General features: G+C 39.2%; 1 protein-coding gene across 2 annotated transcripts in view; it reads left to right on the top strand.

Annotated features, from left to right (window-relative positions):
- The first annotated feature begins 32 nt into the window (after nt 1-32).
- The window catches only part of COPA (COPI coat complex subunit alpha), a 51,526-nt gene continuing 34,546 nt past the window's right edge, over nt 33-17,012 (top strand). For both annotated transcript variants that reach the window (XM_021667358.2, XM_021667357.2), the window contains exons 1-7: nt 33-168; nt 3,012-3,125; nt 3,324-3,397; nt 7,378-7,458; nt 9,288-9,364; nt 10,402-10,511; nt 16,728-16,837. In XM_021667358.2, coding sequence (XP_021523033.1) covers nt 129-168; nt 3,012-3,125; nt 3,324-3,397; nt 7,378-7,458; nt 9,288-9,364; nt 10,402-10,511; nt 16,728-16,837 — 606 coding nt within the window. In that variant the 5' untranslated portion in view covers nt 33-128. The remainder of the gene's footprint in view (nt 169-3,011; nt 3,126-3,323; nt 3,398-7,377; nt 7,459-9,287; nt 9,365-10,401; nt 10,512-16,727; nt 16,838-17,012) is intronic.

The following is a 17,012-nucleotide window of genomic DNA, read 5'->3' as shown; positions in this document are numbered from 1 at the left end:
AGACCGGATATTCGCGTTTCCAAGAGCTTCCGGAAACCGCAGCAGAGGGTCGCTGACGTGGAGGCGTCCGAAGGGCAGCAGGGTGTGTCTGGGCTCGGATTAAGACATCGGAGTTGGAGACCTGAGAGATGCTAACCAAATTCGAGACCAAGAGCGCGCGGGTAAAAGGTAGCGAAGAAGAAAAGGGGGAACATGGAGGCTGGATGTCAGGGGCGGCGCTGACACAGGGAAAGAGAAAATGGGTAGACGTGCTGGCTGAATTGGGCCTATCAGAGGGACGCGGAGGAAGACGGAGGGTGGGAGAGAGGTTAGACCTGGCGAGCGATTCTCCAGTCCTCTCTTCTTTGGTGTCCTTGGGCTTCGATTTACCTAAAACTTGGCTCCCACACTGCAGGGGATTCCTTAGGCCCCCTCCCTATTCTTTCTTCTGTCTGTCTTGGCTGTGCTCCCGACTTGTATTGTTCTGCTCCAAAGGCTCTGTGACCTGTTGGCTTTTTGATGACTGTGTTACATAGAGTGGCCCTGGGGATTGAGTCTCGATCTCTGTTACTCGCACCCGAGTCAGTAGCATTTCTGGAGACGAGTAGTGGCTACCTAACTTAAGGAGGCCTTGGCTATACCATCTCAACATCAGTGCCTCCATTCGGTTTTATTTCCCACCCGGAAATAGTACCTTGAGGCTTATAAACCCAATAAAGTCTCAACTTAATAGGGTTGCCAGATAAAATGCAGGATGCCAAGTTAAATTTGAATTTCAGGGAAACAATGAATAGTTTTTTAGTCTGTCGTTGTTTACCAGAAGTTCAAATTTATCTGGGCATCTCGTATTTTTATTTGCTAAGTATGGGTCATTGGGGGTGGAGGGCAAATGACTTCGAGATAGCAGTATTAGCCTCAGAATGTTAGAATGGGAAAAGCAGAGAAGTAAGTTCTCCTGATACCTGGAAAAAATAGGTTAGAATATTTAGTAAGATGCAGCTTAACAAAGTGGTTGGGAACTTGGTCTTTGAAGTCAGATGGGCTTGCTTTGGAATCCTGAGACATCCACTAACAAGCCGTATGACTTGAGTGACTTATTTAAGGTCTCTAAGTCTCTATTTCCTCATCTGTAAAATAGTCTTTTATAGAGAGAATTAAAATGAGAAAGTATGGAATGTATTTATTACAGTGCCTGATGTAGACTCAGTAGCTCAAAAACTGGAGGCTGTTATGAATGTGTGAATATATTCTGAGCAGTTTCTAAGTCTCTTGGGAAACTTGATCTTGAAAGGTGGGTACCACTAAGAATTTCTGAGACCTGGATAGTTGAAACTGGTCTTCGTAATCTTTCAGTTTTCTTTCCTGCTCCTAACTTCTTGCTGGGCAGGAGAGAAGGAAAAACAAAGATGTCATATTTGAGGGCAAACATCCATTGTTGAGTGTATCATAATGAAAAAAACAAAGAACAACCTAATGGAAAAATAGACTATTTAGAAGAAAAATTGTAAATGTTCAATAAATAATGAAAATAGTCCCACCTCACTAGTAATGAAAGAAATGCAAAAAAAAAAGTGAGGTTACTTTTTTGGGGGGAGGGTCTTAGATTTATAAAACAAACAAAACAACAAATAACTGATAATATCCTGTGTGCAAAATGGCACCTCCATAAACTTAACGAGACTGCATATTGATAGTGTTTTTACATTAAACTACATGTACTAAAATGTTAAGTGCACATGTTCTATTCCTGAGCAATCTCACTTACGGGTCTTTAGCCTAGAGCAATAATAATGCAAATAGTCTAGATTATGTGTAGAATTATCTTCAGTAGGCTCTTCTGATAGCCAAAAATTGGGGGAAAAAAGTTAAATGCTGTTAGAATAAATGTAGTACATTTGTCCATTGTAGTTAAAAAGAGTGAGGTTGTGTTTATATGTACTTTAAAGAGAACCACATTATATTGTTAAGTGAGAAAGAAGTTTGCAGAATAACATCATAATGTGATCTCCACTTTCATAAAATGCTAAGGCCTATGTTTTTGAGTAACTGCATTAAAAATCTGAAAGGATACACTCCAAACCGTTAGTAGTTGTTACCCCTGGGGACTTCCATTTCCAGTCATGATAGAATAACAAGGACCAGATTTACCTTCCACCTTAACTATATAACTGAACAAAATGTATGAAAGAAAGGTTCATACATTCCCCACAGACATTGGGCAACAGGCAGTGCAGGAAAATGATTATTGAAAAAAGGGAAATAAACAAGGGAAGTCCTATGATTGTCTTAGATTACTGCCTAGAAAGTTTTCAGGCTTCAATGAAGAGGGGAATCCCTTGGTCTTTTTTTTTTTTTTTTTTTTTAATGATATATAGGTACACTAGGTCTTTTGAGGAGACAAAAGTTTAGAGTGTGGGGAAGCAAAGATGGCTAGATTTTGCTGGGCAAAATACCGGAGAAGAGGGGTCTGCACAGAGAGAGCACTGGAGATCTGCAGGATGTCCTCTCAGGTTTTTGTCTGAGTACTGATCTACATGTGAGAAAACTATTCAAAACCTGAAAAAGAACCACTGGCAAGGAGAAGGCAGAGCAATCCCCAGAGCTCACACAGGTCTGGGACTAGTTTTTGTTCCTACTGACCAGAATGGAAAGACTTGCTAAAATTGCAGGGCTTCGAATAGGTACCTCAGATGGGTATTGCTTTAATAGTGGTTCCAGATTAGACCTAGAATGAAGGCTGCTGTAGCCACCCTGTAATAAAATCTAAAAGCAAGCCTTGAAAGGATCAACTGATTCCAATTAACTTAATTGCATCCTAGAGCAAAGCCCAACAATATTTAAAGGAACATAACAAAAACCTAGCACCAAACATAAAATTCATGATGTCTGGCATCCAATAAAAAATCATCAGGCATGTTGAATGAATGAACGAACCTAGGATTAACCTTGCTCTTTCTTTTTCTTATCAGAATTGACAGAAGATGACATCATGGGCTTAGTTAGCTTATTGAATCATTTTCTGTTTTTTTCAGGGCTTAGCTTTCACCCCAAAAGACCTTGGATCTTGACTAGTTTACATAATGGGGTCATCCAGTTATGGGACTATCGGATGTGTACTCTCATTGACAAGTTTGATGAACATGATGGTAAGATATTTCTAGGAGGAAGTTAAAAGAGTATAAATATTTGTCATATCCTGGGGTATTTTAAGCCTTGTTTAACATGTATTCCTCTATGATTAAAGAATGTGGAAGTGATAGAACTGAAAAATCTTGTATAGGAATCACCTTAGAGATTAGAAAGGATAGCTTTCTCTAACACACATTGCCTTCCTTTTCCACCAGGTCCAGTGCGAGGCATTGACTTCCATAAGCAGCAGCCACTGTTCGTCTCCGGAGGAGATGACTATAAGATTAAGGTACAGAGGGTCTGTCATGACTGAGAATAAAGGACAGAGGATGTGGGAAGGTTTGGGAATTATGGAAGGGACTGAAAGACAGGAAAGTTCATTCACATAGAGCTCAGGCTTTTGACAACATTATCCAGAGAACTTACCCAACAAACATATTGAATGGTTACTGTGTACTAGACACTTTTCTTTTTTTGGACTTAAAAAATAAATAAGAAACGGTGTCTGTTTTCAATGAGCTTTTCTTCTAATGGAGGAGATAAACATATATCCAAGTAATAGCATGTATAGTTTGGTGAGTGATAGAATAGAGATATTCAAAGTGAAATAGGGAAGAACAGTCCAGGTGCAAAGACAAAAGGCATGGCACAGCTAGATACAGGGCAACTCTTACTAGTTTTGTATGGAGAAAACCTGGAGAAATGGTGCGAGGAGGGCCAGAAGATGAGAGCGGCCAGATCGTGGAGCACCTGTTTGCAGTGCTCAGGAGTTTAGATGTTATCATGCAGATAAGAAGGAATCATTGAAGGAACTTAAATACAGGAGTGATATCAGATGTATATGTTTTTAAAACGATTACTTGGTGGTAGTTAAAGAAAAGATAGGATGATTTGGGCAAGACTGGAGGGAAAGATACCAGTTAGGAAACCTGGGCTTAGGTAGTAGCATTTGAAATGGAGAGAAGGAGATGGATGTGAGAATTTAAGGAAACGAATCAGTAAGTCTGTTGGATGATGTTGGAGGGCCAATAAGGAGAAATAAATGAGATGACTTTCAAGCTTCTAGTTTAGGTCACTGGGTAAAGGGATATCATTAACTAGGGAAGGAAAATCAGGAGGAGATAATTTTCTGGAATGGAGGAAAATGGGTAATGAATTCCATCTTGTCTCTGATGAGTTTGAGGGACCTAGGGGACAGTGTAGTTGAGGTGTCTGTGCTAGAAATGTATTTGGGAGTTGGCATGATGAAGGGAGGAGCCAAAGGAGAAGCGGTAGAAGATACTGCTCAAGGAGTAGGTTGAATAAGGAGACAAACCATCATTTAAGAGAGAGAGGAAGTAGAATTAGTGTTAGAAACAGTGATTCGAGGGGTTGGAGATGAACCAAGAGGGAGAAGAAGCCTTTTGGATGTCAAAGAAGAAGAGAATTTTGGGAAGGAGAAAGCATTTAGAATAAGATCAAGACTGAGAAATAACCTTTGAATTGCTTAATGTGGAAGGCATTAGTGTGAAAGCAGACAGAATATAGGCAATTCTTTGAAGACGACTGACTGTGATAATGGCAAAAGTTAGAGCTAGAGACTAGCAACCTGTAAAAATAAATCGAAATTTCCTCTATTTACTTCCTTTAGCTGTTTTCATTAAGTCTATGTATCAAACCAAACCAGTGAAATTTACTTCATAAAGTCTTTTTCATAAGCTACTTCAAGAAGTTATATACTGTGATTATACTGCAGAACTTAGGTGACAGGAGTGAAGAGTGTGACAGCTGCCTGCAGAGAAAGGAGCTATTAGAATTATAGGAAAGACATTTCTTTCTGTTTTCTAGTTTTTAGGCACTGCATTCTGAGGCAGTCAAAACTCAAACCACCCGATAGATCTCAAAAGCCCATAAGGATATCACCTCGTTATAATATTTTCGTATTTGTTATTTATAGTGATGAACATTGAGTATCAAGAGCAGTTAACTTGGGTTTCTTGTAATCTGTTTAAAAAGGAAAAATGGGGTGTTATTTAAAAAAAATTTTTCCCAAAATAACTAACATTTTGGAAAAGAAATTATCTTCCACTTATGAAATGTCCAGAATAGGCAAATCTATAGAGACAGAAGTAGATTAGTGATTGTCTAGGGTTGGAGGAAATGGGTATGAGTTTCTTAAGGGAGTGAATAAAAATGTTCTAAAAATTGATGATTGCACGACTGTGAATATAGAAAAATCTATTGAATTTTATACTTTAGATGAGTAAATTGTATGGTATTTGAGCTGTATTTCAATAAAGCTGTTACTAAAATAAAGGACTTCTTTATTAGCTGGTAGGTGTGTAGTGCTACCATTTGGTGGTTTTAATTTACTTTTCTCTGATGACTAATAAACTTGAACATTTTTTCATAAAAGGGGGGATTATCTAGAAAAGTAATAATCTCTGGACCATCATATTGCTTGCTATATCCAGATAAATGTAGCATTAATATAATCCTCATTTACAAAGGGTAAGACAGGGAGCCCAGCAAATGGTCAGAGTATTGGTCTAAAACCCCTATAAGTCTTTAAGGATTTACAGTTTTGGAGTTTGACATAGGCCATTAAAGGAGTGAAGACATTTTGAAGCCAGAAATATCAAAGTTTAAAACACTGAACTCCATAAGGGGAAAGAAGTCAGTTAAAGAATAGTGTTATGATATGATCTAATTTTTGTGTGAAACTCCACTGTGTACATGTATATTTATATGTAGCTGATTGAATAGAGGTAAGGTATGGGAAGAATTTGGCTTTCCATGTTCTCGTTTCCATGCATGATGCTTACTGAGAACTTACCTCGTATCAGGCCCTGTGTGGGGTGGTAAGGTTATACTCAGCATTCTTGTTTGAAAGGTCATACTTTTGGATTTTCTGAATTTGTTATAGGAAATAATATTTTTATGATTTACTAAAGAAAAGTTAAAAATTAGAATAGTAACAAGCTGGCCCAGATTGACTATAAACAAATATTAAAAAGAAATTTTAAAAAATTAAAATTAAAAATGTATCTGGTTTCTTATTTTTGTACTTTCTAGGGGATTTTCTGAATGAGGAAGATAAGCTATTTTATATTTATGATCCTGGTTTTCTTGTCTTCAGTTGTGTCCATTGATGCCTAGCACTTTGGTAGTTGACTCAGCTTCACATCTGAATATGATATTGTCTCTCTGCTTAGCTCAGCCTTACTGAGCAATGTAGTCTTTTCCATGTAGTAAGTTAAAGTCTGTTTGCTTGACAGGTAAGTACAGACCACAAATGTATGGGCATCATTTGCTGTCAAGTTAGGAGTCTAAGATGCTGATGCCCTACTATTATTATTTCCCTTAGAGTCGTGGTATCTATCTGTCCTACTTTTTTGGGGGTGCTGGCGGGGGCACTGAGTCTTGCTCTGTTGCCCAAGCTGGAGTGCAGTGGTGTGATCCCAGCTCACTGCAACCTCTGCCTCCCAGGTTCAAGTGATCCTGCTGCCTCAGCTTCCCAAGTAGCTGGGATCATGCCTGGCTAATTTTGTTTTTTTTTTTTTTTTTTTTTGAGTTGAAGTCTCACTCTGTTGCCCAAGCTTGAGTGCAATGGCACTATCTCGGCTCGTTGCAACCTCCACCTCCTGGGTTCAAGCAAATTCTCCTGCCTCAGCCTCCTGAGTAACTGGAACTACAGACACACGCCACCATACCCGGCTAATTTTTTTTATTTTTAGTAGATACGGGGTTTCACTATGTTCGTCAGGCTGGTCTTGAACTCCTGACCCTGTGATCCACCCACCTCAGCCTCCGAAAGTGCTGGGATTATAGGCATGAGCCATCATGACCAGCCTGCCCTACTTTTTAAAAGTGATGGGTAAAGCACTTAAGGAGTCTGTATTGAAGCCGAGAGCACAATTAGGCAGTAGAAAAAAGAGTTTCAAATCAAACCCTGGATAAATATCTTCTGTTACTAAATACGGATGGTTTCTTCCAAATAAAGAAAAACTTTTCAATATTATCTTTAGCTTTTCCCTAATCCTACCCCAACCCCACGTTGTTTATCTGACTTGTATTTTCATTCTTGTTCTTTTTCCCTCAAATCTTAAACAAGGCTTCCTACCAAGGTTCCTACCTATTTAGAAATGCCAAAATACAAATATATATATAAACCCATATTTATATTTCTGTAACGGTATTAAGCCTCTGAAAGGCTCAGAAAAATCTGAGCCTTTCAGAGGCTCAGTAACTTTATATATCTGTTTCTTAGTTTGATTTCTATCTTTGCAGGTTTGGAATTACAAGCTTCGGCGCTGTCTTTTCACATTGCTTGGGCACTTAGATTATATTCGCACCACATTTTTTCATCATGTAAGTAGCCACAGTGGTGCTAGTTTTGGAGTATTCTTAATTTCCCCATAGTAATCTTTATTTGATCCTTGAGAACCCATGTTTTGATAACAGAGTTATGTTTTTGGAGTGGCTCTTCTAGGATCTGTGTAGTATTGACCTTTCTGCTTTGTTTCTTTTTCTTTGAGATGGAGTCTCACTCTGTTGCCCAGGCTGGCATGCAGTGGCACAATCTCAGCTCACTGCAACCTTTGCTGCCCAGGTTCAGGCGATTCTACCTCAGCCTCCCAAGTAGCTGGGTTTATAGGTGTCTGCCACCACGCCTGGCTAATTTTTGTAGTTTTTGTAGAGGCAGGTTTCACCATCTTGGCCAGGCTGGTCTTGAACTCCTGACCTTGTAATCCACCCGCCTAAGTCTCCCAAAGTGCTGGGATTACAGGTGTGAGCCACCACACCTGGCCTCTGCTTTGTTTCTTTCTGCAAAAGGAAGCAGTTGAGATTATATTGAATTTAATTAGATGCAGTAGATTCTATGGGAAGTCATTGTTTCTGTGTAAGGAAAAGTAGGGATTTGATTTCAGGTTTGCTGTACCAGAAAACGAAAGTTTGCAGGCTAATCTCATGTAGGATATTATTAGTAAGTGGTAGGTGTGTTTGGAAGAAGTTCAAACTAAGATGCCATTTTGATGCGCTAACAAACGTTTCAAAGTATTAACACTCATGCCCCTCTATTCTACGATTTTTGGGGCTGGTGCAGGCTGTTCCCTTAGCCAGACTTACTACGTTCTTTGACCTGCCAGGTATTATAATAAATTTAGATAGTGAGATACAGATTACAGACCCTCAACCTCTGAGTCCAGTCGCAACCTGGCAGGATCTCCCTATAATTTTGTGCTATTAGCATTAAGTTGCACTATTCTTTGATTGCCAATAAATTAAGTCTCTTGAATTAAGTAAGAAAGAATATGATAAAATAAACTATAATTTACTGGTTGAGTATATATTTTTTTAATTAAAAAATTTTAGGATAGGAGAGAATGAGAATTAGGAAATTACAACTTAAACATTTGAGAATGATAACCACTCAATAAGATAGTCTGTTAAGCAGGAATTATTTGTCATTGCCTAAAGGACTTTCTGAAGACCTTGCCCTAGAACAAGTTGCCGTCTACCTGGAAAGTTATGAAAAACCTTATTTTTTTTTTTATTTTACCAGCTCAATAAATATGTGTGTGCCTTGTACGTACTAAGCTTTGTGCTAAATACTGAAGGTAGAGATACCATCTATTTCAGTGTTTAACACAAAGCTTAGCAAGTGTAATAAGAAGGAAGTGTAGGTAAGAAATACTTCCTTTTCTCAACAACTTATAGACTCCAAAAAGGCTAAATTGTCTTTACATGTTGCTTTCTGCCTTGGTTGCTGAGACTTGGGAATTTTTTGAAACTGAACAGAAAGAAGTCAGACAATAAAATAATATTCCCATCCTAGAGTTAAAGATAGAAGAGCCTTTCACAGGATCTTAATTTACATTATTAACTATATATAAATATAAATACACACATATACAGAAGTAAATGTAAATGTATATTTCACTATCTGCCTCTGAGAATCTATTGTGCCTCTGACTGGCTTCCATTCTTAAGTCTTACAGGTGAAAGTGCCAAAGCTGAGAAAAGCTGTTAGAGTAGTAGAGAAAAGGAGACAGCTAACCTGATAGCAAAAGCAGCAGCCCCTTGGCTAATGTAGCTGAGCCATTAAGCAATAGAATTCTTGAGAGAAAAATGATTACAAGAGCCTGATAGAATAAATTTGTTTAATGTTTAAAGCATTTGTCTGGAATATCTTTCAGGAATATCCCTGGATTCTGAGTGCCTCAGATGATCAGACCATCCGAGTGTGGAACTGGCAATCTAGAACCTGTGTTTGGTAAAGCAGGAGGCAGAGGGCTCAAAGAGAGTCTTCATTTTTCCTAGTTTTTCATAATCAGCTTCTCCTAGAACAATCGTCTCCCTTCCCAAATGGGCTGTATCTGCTGATTAATTACTTATTGTATTTGTAAGATGCTTTTAAGCGCAAAATAATAAATGTAGAGACAATCCCATATATGAATCTGGATCTTCCAATAATTTCTTACCAGGAAGAGAAATTATATAGCCTTTTAGAACACAAAGTTTTAGCTGGTTTTCAGTAATTTTCCCATAAAACCTGAGTCATATCTAAACCTTTGTCTTGTGTTTGGGGCTGGAGCTTTACATAGAACTTTCCATGAAGAAGTAGAGACCATTTAAAGTGATGGCCTTGGCCCGGCATGGTGGCTCACGCCTGTAATCCCAGCACTTTGGGAGGCTGAGGCAGACAAATCACCTGAGGTCAGGAGTTTGAGACCAGCCTGGCCAAAATAGTGAAACCCCGTCTCTACTAAAAATACAAAAATTAGCCGGACGCGGTGGTGCGCGCCTGTAGTCCCAGCTACTAGGGAGGCTGAGGCTGGAGAATCGCTTAAACCTGGGAGGTGGAGGTTGCTGTGAACTGAGATCGCATCACTGTACTCTAGCCTGGGCAACAGAGCGAAACTCCATCTCAAAAAATAAAATGAATAAATAAAGTGATGGCGTTTTAGAGGGATACCCTACTAAAAACTCACAGATAATTTACTGTATGGATTACTGAGATTCCATTTGTTTTGATATTTTAAAATCTTTTTGAGAGGAGAACTATGCAATCTCAATTCTCCTGAAATTAGTAATATTTAAATACCAAAGCATTAGAGGCAAGAAGAGAACTATTGTTAAAATAGCTGACTGGGCTTATTATTATTATTAGTTCAGAATTGGGAGGATGACCTACATTTGTCTCCATAAAAGTATAATTGGATAAGCATTTATTGAATATGGAGAAAGGTATTTTAGGAGTCTGTTGACTTCCACCTCTAATTTGGTATTGTCTTTTTTTTTTTCTTGCAGTGTGTTAACAGGGCACAACCATTATGTAATGTGTGCTCAGTTCCATCCCTCAGAAGACTTGGTTGTATCAGCTAGCCTGGACCAGACTGTGCGCGTTTGGGATATTTCTGGTGAGCTGCCCAAGTTCAGGGGACTACCTAGTCATGTCTGGTGCAAAACTGCAATTGCTTGAAACAGTGAGGAGAGTTGGCTTAGGACTGGAAAATTTAGAATATTCTGTTTTATAATAGCATCTTTGTTTCTGAGGGTGTTGAATCTGCTTTGATGGTTCTTCATATTGGAAGTCTTCTCTAAGAAAAGAGGTAACTCTAGAAAAATCATTTTATTTGAAGAAATTTTAACTTTCTAGTTAGATCAGCTTCTGGTTAAAATTGATATACTGTTGGGACATTTGATTAAGAATTAGGCTTTCCACGACAATAAGAAAAAAATACATCTATGACAAAAAGAAATTTTGATAATAGATTAATTCAGGGAAACAGGACTCTTGGACCCTGTGGCTTTATTTAAAAACAGTAAAATCTCTCTACTAGATTTCTTCTAGTGCAGGGAGCATGGTTGGGTTCTAGGAGTTGGTGATTTTTATGTACAGAATACCTTTTTTTTTTTTTTGAGATGGAGTCTCATTCTGTCGCCCAGGCTAAAGTGCAGTGGCACGATCTTGGCTCATTATAACCTCTCCCTCCCAGGTTCAAGCGATTCTTGTGCCTCAGCCTCCTAAGTAACTAGGATTACAGGTGTGCACCACCACACACAGCTGATTTTTATATTTTCAGTAGAGACAGGGTTTCACCATGTTGGCCAGGCTGGTCTCAAACTCCTGACCTCAAGTGATTCACCCACCTTGGCTTCCCAAAGTGCTGGGATTACAGGCGTGAACCACTGCCCGGCCCAGAATACCTTTTAATAGACAGATTTAGGACTAGAAATTAAATAATTAAATAATTTGTAGGTTATGGATAGTTGAGATAATTCCTCCTTTTACAGTTTACATATCTTGATTTTGAGACAAGGATTTAAATGTTTAGTCTTATGTAGAGGAGATCTAAGAAAGTGCTGGCTAGAGAATTTAAATGCAGAAAATAGACTGTACCTGTGACACTGGTGGAAGCGCTTTGTGTTGGAATAGGGAAATCAGACACTAAATGCTGTAGTTCTCTGACCAATTAGAGAATCAGAAAAGTTCTCTGACTTTTCTTGAGACAGTCTCATTCTGTCACCTGGGCTGGAGTGCAGTGGCACGATCTCAGCATACTACAACCTCTGCCTTCTGGGTTCAAGTGACTCTCATACCTCTGCCTCTCGTGTAGTAGGGATTACAGGCGTGTGCCACCATGCCCAGCTAATTTTTGTATTTTTTTTAGAGACAGGGTTTCGCCATGTTGGCCAGGCTGATCTTGAACTTCTGACCTCAGGTGATCTGCCTACCTCTGCCTCGAAAAGTGCTGAGACTACAGGCACAAGCCACCATGCCCAGACTGTTGTTTCTTTCTGTTCATTTCCTTAGAAATTCTTGGAGATTTGAGTTCTCTGAAATGTCAGTGACTGGACTACAAAACATGTATTATTGTACAAAAGGAAGGCCCCCTCATAGATCTTTGTCTGGTTCTTTGTAATAAAGGAGTCATCCTCTGCATTGTATAGCTGAGGTGATAACTGTTCCCAACTCCACTGTGGCATGGGGGCTGGGGCAATACTGGCACTTGTTCTTGTAGACCACTAATGAACAGCAACCTGAAAATAGGGATTCTGGGATATGGCATTTGAAATGTTGCAGTAGCAGTTGTTTAGGTTAATGTAGCATAGAAACAAGGGGAAATGGGGACAGTTGTAGAGTTGAACCTCTAGATCGTGCTGTCTTTGTGGTTTTCAAAGGTTTAGAATGAAAGGGAGTAGTATAAACAAGACCTACTTGAGATAGGGCAGTTTTACTCTCTTTCCGTAGGGCTTTGCCATTGCAGTTTTTCATCAGACTGACAAGGTTTTTTGAAGTACACTCAGTTGTGACCAGCCATGCCAACAGGAGGAGCTAGACACAGGCACTATGAACCTGTGTCCTCTCCTCACTGCCAGTACCAGGGAGCTTTGCATCTGCTCTCCCAGTAACCTCACTATGGCTTTCCATGGTTTTTCACTGTGCACACATTCAAAGCAATCTCTCTGTCTCAGGATATAGGAGCCTGATGAGGTTGGATCCCAATTCATGCTGTTCCAGCTGATCAGGGGCAATTTTTTTTTTTGAGACAGAATCTCAGTCTCACCCAGACTGGAGTGCAGTGGTATGATCTCGGCTCACTGCAACCTCTACTTCCTGGGTTCAAACAATTTTCCTGCCTCAGCCTCCCAAATAGCTGGACTACAAGCACATGCCACCACACCCAGCTAATTTTTTTTGTTTTTAATAAAGACAGGGTTTCACCATGTTGGCCAGGCTAGTCTCAAACTCCTGACCTCAAGTGATCCGGCTGCCTCCGTCTCACAAAGTGCTGGGATTACAAGCATGAGCCACTGCCTCCAGCCAGCAATTATTTAGGATAGCCTTTGTCAACCTGGATTCTGTGAGAGAATTAAGCACTATAGAAAGTACTTTCAGTGACTGTTTTCATAGTTCCTCTAAGAATGGTATACAGCTAATGCTATTCTAGATCATAGAGAATTTGTTACATACCTAAACTGACGCTTTCAGACATTAAGACTTAATTCTTTTCCAGAACACCGGGTTGAGAAGGACTGTACCCTAAGAGTAATGTTCATGCCACCTGATGCCAGCTCAGCATGTTCCCTGCGGTCTAGCTAAGCAGTTTGGGGGCGATCAGACGGTTGGATTCTTGGTGATCATGAAATGCCCAAAGCACGAAATACTTTGTCTTTTGCAGACAGACAACATTTTTACATCAAAATTAAGGGCCCTAGATCAGAGAAGAGAGGGAGAGAGTGTGACCCCATGGGGTTTATACTTGCTCTTGAATGTGTAAAGTGCATGGATTACTATATAATAACCTTGCAATTGCTGTACTTTATTTATGTGATAGTGAGAATTTTGTGCTAACTTGCTGTACTAATGTTAATGCTCTCTTTACCATTTCTAAGTGTTTTCTTTACCCACAACTCTTGACTTCCAGTAACCCCTTAACCAGAGTGGAAGGAGATGCTTTGGTATTTAACAAAGTACGAGAAGTTTTTGGGTTAGAGACTTTTATACTTTCCTTCTCTAGAAATCAGCATATTCTTTTCAGCAGAGTTCCTTTTTACTGTTGGGTTCAAATAAGTATGAAAACAGGAAGAGGAATTCGCCTTCTGATTTGTTAAAGACAGTGCTAATATTTCCAAAACGGAGAAGTTAATTCTGAATAAGAGTATGAATACCCCCGAATTTAGAGGACTAGTTCTAATTTTTTTTTTTTACTATCTTTTTTTGAAAGGGACGCTCTCTGAGTTAGATAAGCAATAAGAGAATACAGAGAATAGAGATTTTTAAAGGAAAACCAATTTCTTTATACCTCTCCCATGAGGATTGAGCCCTATGGGGCTTAGCTAAACCTGAATCTTTTGTCTTGGCCTGGCAAAAACTATTTGTTTAAAAGGGAATATATTAACAAGCCTACATATAAAAGGTTACTTTCTTAGCTTGAGCTTCCAAGTAAACTGACAGTTAAATTATTTTAATATGCTTATACCTTTGCATGTCAAGCCCATGTAATTCAAGCTCAGTCTTTGAAATGGCTACTAAAAAAGTATTAATCTGCTGCCAAATCCTGTTATCATCCGTCTCTTTTTACTGCTTTCCCTGGTCCGCACTGGGAGGTGTGCATCAAACTGGTCCATTCTAAGAGTGTCCTCTCTTCCCTCTGGATTTGGGTAGCTGCTGTAGAAATTTTCCATCTGTCATTCAGTCCTAGTGAGTGGCTTGTTGAAGGCTGAAATATTTCTTCTCTAAGTATCTTTTCACTGCCTGTCACCATTCATCTGTCTGTTTTTGCCCTTCCCCTTTTCCTGGATCATTACACGCAAATACAACAAAGCCTTCCATTCTGTCATGCAGCTTTCCTTTTGATGTGTTTGTTGAAGCTTATTGGAGGTGAAGTTCCTCACAGCTGTCTATCTTTGTATTTTCCTTTGAATCTGTTTCATATACCAGACTCATTAGAAAAAGTTGACGGAGCTTATTAAAGGGACAAGTGAAATAAGTGAAAGGAGGCATCCCAGCGATAAAGTATTTATGAACCTTTGGGAGAGTATATTGTAAAGCATCAGCTTGATTTCCCTCTACCTATTGGCTAAATGCTCATCTTGGACAGAGGACAAAATAATTAAAATTGTTGTGGCCTTCTAAGCTCTTGCTTCTTCAGTGTCAACATGTAGATGCCACTGTAACAGAAGAGATATAATTTTAAGACAATGAATATAAATACAATTAAACCTAAATTTTTATATTTTCCTACAGATGACAGAGTTTAGGCTTAAAATGACTTAGGTTTTCTTTTCTTTTCTTTTTTTTTTTTTTGACACGGAGTTTTGCTCTTTTGCCAGGCTGGAGTGAAACGGTGCAATCTTGGCTCACTGCAACCTCCACCCCTTGGGTTCAAGCAATTCCCCTGTCTCAGCTTCTCCAATAGTTGGGATTACAGGCATGTGCCACCGTGCCTGGCCTAATTTTTGTATTTTTAGTACAAACAGGGTTTTGCCATGTTGGCCAGGCTGATCTCGAACTCCTGACCTCAGGTGATCCACCCACCTTGGCCTCCCAAAGTGTTGGGATTACAGGCATGAGCCAATGAGAGTTTTTATTTTCCATTATACATAACTATTTTAAAAAATTACAAGAGCTAAGTAATTTCATCTTTTACTTTCCCCCTAAAATACTTGAAAAGATAGGATTTTAGTCTCAATTCTTTTTTCTCATCTACAGACCGTTAGAATTTTACCTGCTTGCTTATTCCAAAGCGTTATCAGAATCCAGTCACGTAACATATGCTTTGAAAACCACAAAGTACTTTCCGAATGTAAGATAGTAGTAGTGTTATCATAATTTTGGTTCTGACTATAACACAAATAGTCTGGTTTTAAAGATGGATGTAGTTGAGCCATATATGTGGGTCGTCTACAAATAAGACTCTTACTATTCTGGTGTCTTTTTACGTTGTTCTTAAGTTACGAGCGAATTCCTCCCAGTGAACTTAGCCTCCAAAGGTTTTAATGGCAAAGTCCAAGTATTCAAATCTATAATCAGCCTTTTAAACAGGAACTTAAAAGGACATGACGGTTTTAATTATCTTGTTCCTTGTCCAAAAGTCAAGTAGTAGGCATGAGTACACTTTTTTACGTGGCTTGTGGTTTTACATTATCTTCTATCAAATAGCTGTTTTGTACTTAATAGGTATAATCCATTTGGAACTTCCCCCATCAGTTGTCTAAAGGCTTCAAGTTGAGAAACACTGAGCTGTGGCATCTTCAAGTGGCTTTTCTTTTTTGCGATAAGAGTCCAGTGTCACCCAGGCTGGAGTGCAGTGGCGCCATCATGCAGCCTCGACTTCCTGAACTCAAGCCATCCTCCTATCTCTCAGCCTCCCAAGTAGCTGGGACTACAGGCATACATCACTGCACCCAGCTAGTTTTTGTGTCTTTTGGAGAGACAGGGTTTTGCCATGTTACTCAGGCTGGTCTTAAACTCCTGGGCTCAAGCAATCCACCTGCCTTGCCTTCCCAAACTGCTAGGATTACAGGTGCGAGCCACTACATCTGCCTCATATGGCTTTCCTTTCAAATTTTTTGAGGCTAGTCCAAAGATAGTGAGTTATGTCAGTTGATTATTCACAATCAGTTACAGATTGAACTCCTCGTTCCACTCTTTCCCCATTCTTACTACTGCACTTGACTAGTCTTTAAAAAAAAAGAAAAAAAATTCTGAAATGATGGGGAAAAAGTTGCTGTAAGTTATATGAAGTTGAGAGTAGAAATGGAATGTTTACCATTTGGAGCCACATTTCAAGAACACTGAAGAGTAGAAAGTGGGCACTAACTGAGGCAGACACCTCTCGAGGTAAGATTTGTTGAAGAAGAGGTTAAAATGTGCCAGAAATTTGGGTTGGCCTCCTCTAGAAAGAAATTCCTGTAATGGATCTGTTTAAGGGTTAAGGGAGCAGAAGAGAAGATAGTGAATGTACTTAAGTATTTTGAACATTTTTAGAAATAGGAATTCTTGAGTCTCTTTAGTTTTTTCCCTTTCTTTTTCTCTTCTTTCACTGTAATTTCTGTGTTTCTGATACTGTGCTGTTTTAGATAACATTATGTTTATGTCTTTCATCCCACTCTCTATCCCTTCAAAGGTCTAAGGAAAAAAAACCTGTCCCCTGGTGCAGTGGAATCGGATGTGAGAGGAATAACTGGGGTTGATCTGTTTGGAACTACAGATGCAGTGGTGAAACATGTACTAGAGGTACTTATTTTTACAGCCAGGGGCTGGGTATGGGCTGTCATTTTGGGGAAAGTCACAATATGCTGCTCATTTATTCATTCCTTCAACAAATATTTACAGAGTGCTTAAGTGTCAGGTACTGTTTGAGGTACTAGAAATCAAACTGTGAGTGAACCAACAGAGAAACAAAGCTTAT

Source organism: Aotus nancymaae, unplaced genomic scaffold (genome assembly GCF_030222135.1).
Source record: "Aotus nancymaae isolate 86718 unplaced genomic scaffold, 86718_ANA_hifiasm-v0.15.2.pri h1tg000108l, whole genome shotgun sequence".
Classification (NCBI taxonomy): domain Eukaryota; kingdom Metazoa; phylum Chordata; class Mammalia; order Primates; family Aotidae; genus Aotus; species Aotus nancymaae.
The sequence above is the reverse complement of the archived record's forward strand: the minus strand, read 5'-3'. Positions and strand labels throughout refer to the sequence as shown.